This window comes from Gadus morhua, chromosome 17 (genome assembly GCF_902167405.1).
Source record: "Gadus morhua chromosome 17, gadMor3.0, whole genome shotgun sequence".
NCBI lineage: Eukaryota > Metazoa > Chordata > Actinopteri > Gadiformes > Gadidae > Gadus > Gadus morhua.
In genome coordinates, this window is record NC_044064.1 from 8,666,308 (window position 1) to 8,673,807 (window position 7,500).

At 47.8% G+C, this 7,500-nt stretch overlaps 1 protein-coding gene across 5 annotated transcripts in view; it reads right to left on the reverse strand.

The window, feature by feature from the left end:
- afap1 (actin filament associated protein 1) overlaps window positions 1-7,500 on the reverse strand; it is a 67,917-nt gene that overhangs the window by 18,320 nt on the left and 42,097 nt on the right. For 4 of the 5 annotated variants that reach the window (XM_030338368.1, XM_030338366.1, XM_030338364.1 and 1 more), the window contains exons 4-6: window positions 2,480-2,588; window positions 1,777-1,982; window positions 1,203-1,382 (exon numbers count right to left, since the gene is read on the reverse strand). In XM_030338368.1, the coding sequence (XP_030194228.1) occupies window positions 1,203-1,382; window positions 1,777-1,982; window positions 2,480-2,588 (495 nt within the window). The remainder of the gene's footprint in view (window positions 1-1,202; window positions 1,383-1,776; window positions 1,983-2,479; window positions 2,589-7,500) is intronic. The other variant, XM_030338365.1, reaches the window with a different exon arrangement.

Consider the following 7,500-nt stretch of genomic DNA (forward strand, 5'->3'; position numbering starts at 1 on the left):
CCAAACATGTCGACCCCTGAGGACAAACACTGTGATTGTGTTTTCTTTGACGACACTCAGAACACAATGGGAGGAACCGTGCCGCCACATCCTTCACCAGGGGAGCACTCGGAGGGCAAACTCAGAAGTCTAATTTTATATCCGCCGCCCCAACATAACCTGGTTGGAAGGCACGTGTGTGAACACACGTCAGCAATAACAGCGCCGCTGGAACCGCCTTGTGTCCGTGCCAGCGCTTAATGCTGTTATGTAGAAAACACTTCAGACTTTAGCAGGTTAATAGAATAATTGATCTTCGGTGGTTCATTTCATACGAGTGGGGATGGAGAGGTTTCCTCTGCTCTAACGGAGGCTAATGGAGGCTCCTCTAATAGAGGCTATCGAACAGTTAATCCTGTTGCAGCTATTCATTGTGGAACAATTTCGGCAGACACTTTTAGCCAAAGTGAGTTTGAGGTATCCCGCAGGCATAGGACACAGATAGACTGCAGCCAGAACATTAGAGCAAGCAGACCAACACCCTGCTCTAAAACCCAGAGAAACGATGACTAATAACCCGGCCCTCCCCCCCCCCCCCCCAGCAAGTGGGTACAACAACCTCAAACCTCGATGGCCCCGCCGGTCCCGTAATGGGGTGGAACAAGGCATGATCACTGGCCGGGGTTCAGGGTTTGATATCCAACAAGGGCCGGGCATGCTCACAATTAGGGGTGGGACAAAATATTGATATGGCGATATATCGTCACCCTTCCTCGTGTGATACGAGAATCGATACACAGGCGCCAAATGTCGATCAATGTTTGGTTTTTAGGTTGTTTTATTTTGCATTTTAATGCTTTATCCCAGAAGAGTCAGGCAGGTAATATCCACCCAATAACCTAAATATTGATATTTTAATTCATATTCATTTCCCTACACCTCGAGGTGACGCTCAACACATGAATGAAGGAAACTTGAACAGAAGTTAATTAACCAAAGACAAGTAACTGAAAAACTCAGTTTGGACCAGGGTTAGGGGTGAATAAAGACTGAAAACCAGCACTTTACTTCTTCACAGTAACAACATATGGATTGATTGATATTGTCTGTATCGCGGGCCATGTATCGCTCATGATTCCCACCCCTACTAACGACAGCCACAGCAGCACAGAGCGGCGTGAATATGAATGATAAACGACAGCGTGGGGTTGCGGGGCGCTCACCTTGAGCCACTGCTCAGCCTGCTCCTGGCTCTGCACGGCCAGCACCAGGGCGTCCGTGCCCTGGTGGACGATGCGCAGCTCGTGCTTCTTCTTCTTGCCGTCCTTGGGCACGTGGGAGATGCTACAGCCCGATAGGGACAGCTCCATCTGGGGCGCGTGGTCCTTGGACGACTTGTAGCACTGGGGGGGGGGGGGGGGGGGGGGGGGGGGGGGGGGAAGAGGTGGAAGAGGAGGAGAGAGGAAGAGAGAGGGGGGGAGGAGAGAGAGGAGAGGGACAAAGAGGAGGAAGAGGAGGAGAGAGGGGGAGAAGAGAAGAGGGAGGGGGAGGAAGATGAGGAAGAGGAGGAGAGAAGGAGAGGAGAGAGAGGAAGGGAGAGGAAGGGAGAGGGAAGGGACGAAGGGAGGAAGGAGAGGAGGAAGAGGAGGAGGGGTGAGTGAGTGGAGTCACTTTTGAGCGGAGTCAGCGGCAGACATGTGTCTTTACTTTATCAGAGCTACAGGGAGTGTTGACGGGGACTCGACGGACTCAAACGGATCTCCTCCCTTCCCAGATGACGGTGCGATGCGGGCTCACCAGCAGCTTGTTGTCCTTGATGACGCAGAGCAGCTTGGTCCACTGGCCGAAGCGTTTCTTGCGCAGCAGGAAGGCGCAGATGCGTGCGTCCTTCACCAGGTGCATGGACGCCTCCTCGGACGGCCACTGGTGGCGCGCCTTGCGGCCGCCCTCCTCTTCCTCGTCGTAGGACTCGTAGGAGCTGCTCATGGCGTCCGAGTCGTAGTCTGGGGAAAGAGGGCGAAGTAGGAGGGGAAAGACGGAAGGATAGATGGAAAGAGAGAACGTTATCGACCGAAGTGTTGACCGAGTGTTGAGGAAACGTTGATGTGATTGTGTTATTATCTTGTGTTCACTAAGAATATGTGATAGGACTACACCACGAGGACCCCTGTACTACAACTCCCATGAGGCCATGCTCTACACCAGGGGGAGGACTTGATGAGTGTCTTTTAAAATGTCTAAGCCGGGTCACTTCTAAGCCTATTGATAAAACTCTCACGAAGATGTACTACAACTCCCATGAGGCCTTGCTCTACACCAGTTGGACGAGTTGATCAGAGTGTCTTTTTAAACTGTCGAACCCGGGTCACTACGAGGCCTGTTGGTCAACATCCCCACAAAGAGTTTGTTGAGACCGTGTTCAACAAACGAGAGCAATGAGTGTATCCCTATAGCAATGCTACTGCTCCTCAGTAAGAGCGAGGGTCTCTGGGGGTCTTACTGGAGGTGATGTACTCAGGGGCCTTGCCTGGACTGAGGGGGACGGCCTCCTCGTAGTAGCCCTCCGGCAGGGAGCTGCTAGGGAGAGGAGGAGGGCCGCTGGTGGGCGCCTGGAGGGAAACACACAAAGGGACACAGCGCATGTTAAAGGGGCAGTAAGACATCGTGAGCCACCTCGTATTCTAATGACTTTCTTAAAGTAGAACTCTGAGGCTTACTCTTAGCATTCTAGTGTGTGTATAAGTGTGTATATATCGTCAGCCTGATAGCATCATTTTAAGGTTTATCTTGTATATAGCCTCAAAAATGCCACGTAAAATATATAATTACGATCGAACTAGCAACCTATCGGTTACAAGACAGCTGCTCGACCTCCTGAGCTAAGCCGAAATATATGACTTATAGTGATTATTCGATAATCACAGATAGTGATTATCGAATGTAAAAAGCATTCTGACCAGCTTGGGATATAGCCAATGAGGCGCAGTAAATCAGCCGCATTAGGAGAGTAGATTTAGGTAAGATTATGCGATCAGGCTAAATAAATGTTAAAATAAAAAGATCGCCTCCCATAACTGACTTATTACTCTACAGACCAAAATCATTGAGGTTGTTTAATTCTGAAAGCCTGCCTACAAACTGGGAGGGTCTCAATCGTACACATTCCGACTTTCAGGTATACCGTCCTATACAGCAGAGATACCTGATGCATGTTGTACTGCTAATGCAGCCATGTTGAAGCATGTGTTTTACATTTGGACCTTTAATACTTTTTACTGATTGAACACATTTTCTACCATATATTTGCACGACATTTCCACTCTTGGATTTCATGAACAAATAGCTTAGGTCTTTGCCAATATAACTATCTTCCCAGAAAGATTATTATAGAATCTTGAGTAGGTTCTGAAAACGTTATTAATTGTTCTGTGCTTAGGAGTGGGTATGTTTAAAACAGCTTATCTCAAGATTAGAAGAGGTTAGAACAAAGGTCACATCGATTGGGAAAAAAAAAGGGAAATTGTAAGTTAAATATGGAGGAAGTAATGAAGAAAGATTAGAGTAAACATGGTTCAATGTGAATAAATGGGAGACCGAGAGAGACACAGACAGGATAAGTGGATAAATGAAAGTCTGTCTCCGTCGTGACCTGTAATCACCGGGATGAGTACGACACATAAATACTACAAGAGGAGAAGTACAGAGTGTTAAGGGAGGGTTAGGGGGGTAAAGGGGGGTTTTGAGAGAAATCAACCTCCCTTGGTTGAGTGTTTGTTTGTCTTGGAACCGCAAGGCCCAAGAAAGAAAAACACAAAAACACACACACAGACACAAACACCCCTAAACACACGCACAGACACACACACACACGCACACACACACACGGAAACACACACACACACACACACACACACACACACACACACACACACACACAAAAACACACACACACAGAAAAACACACACACACACACACACACACACACACACACACACACACACACACACACACACACACACACACACACACACACAAACACACACGTACACACACAATCTTGCCGGTCTTAAAATAACATAATTGCAGTAATTATTCTCATAATCTGAGGCCACATAAGGGGTAGAATAGGTGTGGTGGGTTAATCGTGTGGTTTTCCACATGATGGCTATTTTCCCTCCAGATTAACCAGAAGTGTGAACGTTGGGGCCTCCTTCCCTGAGACGTCAACACTCCTGCATACCATGCGCACCTGCATTCATACCATAATTAATGTACAGCCTATTTGTGTGCATGTGTGTGCATGTTACCAGTGTGTGTGTGTGTGTGTGTGTGTGTGTGTGTGTGTGTGTGTGTGTGTGTGTGTGTGTGTATGTGTGTGTTCGACGCTTAAGTACCTCCTTACTTAAAGCATACAAATATTGGGTTACTTGGGCCCATCAGGCCACCGTAGTTGTATTAGCTGACAGTTGACACCCTTGTCATAAGTGACAACTACGTGACAACTTTTGTCAAAGCCATTAAAGAAAGCCTCAGTTGGAATGTAGAAAAAGAAAGGAAAACATTGAGCAGCACTCTGGTTTATTACCACCTTTGTGCGTTTCTTTCCGTTCCTTCTGGAAATCCCTGGGATTTCTGTTCCTGCATTTTTTTATTTCTCCGTTTAGTAGCGGTGAGAGAAGGTTTTTCCGTCGCCGGGTGGTTTCTCTAGCAAGGGGGGGACGCAGTCCGCCGTCGCTATGGAGACGCAGCACACACTACAACTTTTTTTTCCCTTAAAAGGCTTCTCTGGCGGAGGTGCCTAGGTGCTCTTCCAAAGAAAGAAACACACAAGTGTGTTTCCCCACTTATTGTTTTGATATAAACTCAAACTTCCTCAAAGTAGTGCGTGTGTGTATGCTTTTGTGTGTGTACCTGTGTGCATGTGTGTGTGCAGCCATGCATGTGCAATTTATGTAGAATGTGTGCTTGTGTGTATGTTTGTGTGTGTGTCTGTGCGTGTGCGTGTGCGTGCGTGTGTGCGTGTGTGTGTGTGTGTGTGTGTGCGTGTGCTTGGGTGCGTTTGTGTGTGCAGCCATACATGTGTAATGTAAGTACAACGTGTGCTTGTGTGTGTGTGTGTTGCGTGTGTGTGAACACAGAGCTGTTGAACACAGAGCTGTTGGATCCTGGCTCCTCCTACCCTAGCTCCTTCTACCCTAGCTCCTCGTTCCCTAGCTGCTCCTACCCTAGCTCCTCGTTCCCTAGCTCCTCCTACCCTAGCTCCTTCTACCCTAGCTCCTCCTACCCTAGCTCCTCCTACTCTTGCTCCACGTTCCCTAGCTCCTACTACCCTAGCTCCTCGTTCCCTAGCTCCTCCTACCCTTGCTCCACGTTCCCTAGCTCCTCCTACCCTAGCTCCTCGTCCCCTAGCTCCTCGTTCCCTCAGGCCTCGTCGGCCAGGCCTCTCAAAGGCTGACGTCCAGCATGACACATCCCCCGGTGGAACACAACACCAGAGATTTATTATCACCAGGAATATAGGTCAGCTGGACACCAGCACAAGCTATGTGTCAGTGTGTGTGTGTGTGTGTGTGTGTGTGTGTGTGTGTGTGTGTGTGTGTGTGTGTGTGTGTGTGTGTGTGTGTGTGTGTGTGTGTGTGTGTGTGTGTGTGTGTGTGTGTGTGTGTGTGTTTACTTTTACTTTCTGGCGTCGGCGGTTTGTACTGAAGTTTTCTATATTTTCCGACGGTGGACTGAGGCGGTGGGGAGGTCTGGTGGTCTGACACGAGGCAGACCACTGTGACCTGAGATTCTTCGCGTTCATACTCAGTGTGCTGAAGTATCATGCGTTTCACTCCTCACAGCGGGGTTTTTTTTTGCCGTGTCCGGTGTTGTGTCATTTCAGGGTTGGAGAGAGTGAAAGGCTAAACAAAAGAAAGAAAAGAGGAGAGAAAGAAAGTAAGCGAGCAAGAAGGAAGGAAAGAAGGAATACCTCATCTCCTGAAGTGAGAAGCTTAAGTTAAAGTTTGGACTGCGTCCATTTAAAACATGCAGGGATTTGGACAAAGGATGTTTCTTGATTAAGTACGTGTGTATGTGTCTGCATGTGTGTATGTGCGTGCGCATGCCTGGGTGTGTGCATACGTGGAGTGGGAGTAGGACTAACTTCGTTCCTATCGCATCAGAATGTGGTCATTTCCTTTAGAAAGCATCCAGCAACAACAGCACTTGTAATGACACACACACACACACACACACACACACACACACACACACACACACACACACACACACACACACACACACACACACACACACACACACACACACACACGATGATGATGTAGGATGTCTATGGGTGGTGAATCTAGAACGTCCCCCCCCCCCCCCCCCCCCCTCTATGGGTTTCCATTTCACCACCGCTGGGTGAAAACAATACTCTGTGACAGTTGGCTTTGGGAGTTGCCTGGGAAACGTAAAGGGAAAGGGAGAGGAAGTGAAATGTGGCGTTTCTTTGGTGGTGGGGGCGCGGAGTCACAACCTAGAGTTTGCGAGCTGAAGACGCACTGGAAGGTCGAACCTCAGTTCAGGTCCGTGGCGTGGTCTTGGTTTTTGCTGTGGTCTGGGGGAGTCTTATCTGGACTAGTCTAGTCTGGTCTTTATATGGTCTGTTCTGGGCCTAGTCTGATCTGAGTTGGGCCCGTCTGGTCTACTGATCTCTGGCCTGATATCTGATCTGGGTCCGCTTCAAAGCTATCGTCCGTTCAAGCCTTTGTTCCAACTGTTGCTGATGCTGGGGAGAACAGATTCATGTCTCGGCACCAAAGTCCACGAGACTGGACTGCATGAACGGGGACCGAGCAGAGAATCAGAGGGCTTTCAGTATGAAAACACATTTCCGACAATGCCTAGCGTAAAACCCTGGGGCATTGGACAGGTGGTTGTTGTTAAACACGGTTCTTTACGCAGGACAAACATGCTGATAAAACATTGTTTTCGGAAAAAAATACAAAATTGTTCGATACTTTAATACATTTTAAACAGAAGACTCACAGAGGTGTCTTTAAACAGAAGTCTAGGTGAACAGAGGTCACCTCGACTCTACATCACCATCCCTGCTATGCACTTATTGGATGTTGTACGTTCTGGCACTTAATATAAATATTTAATGTGTGTCGTATTTAGTTATAGTACATAGTTGTGCAGCATCTTATCCTAGCAATCTTTGTTGTATACAGAGAATTGGTTAACCTAGCAATTGTTAGTGCTTGGCACTTGGTTCGATTTCACCTTCTTCTGACAAATGTCCTTATTATAAGTCACTTTGGATAAAAGCGTCTGCTAAATACCCTAAATGTAAATGTAAATGACTAGCCCATGAACAATGAGCAAGAGGAGTCAAAACTAGCAAATGAAGAACTCAAGTGTGATGGCGACCAGGGACAAAGGAAGGCGCTTTCGTGTGATGTATTGATTTCATTCTCTGTTGACCTCAGAAGTATTTCATATTCAACTCCACCCAAACAGCTGGGAGTCGCCGG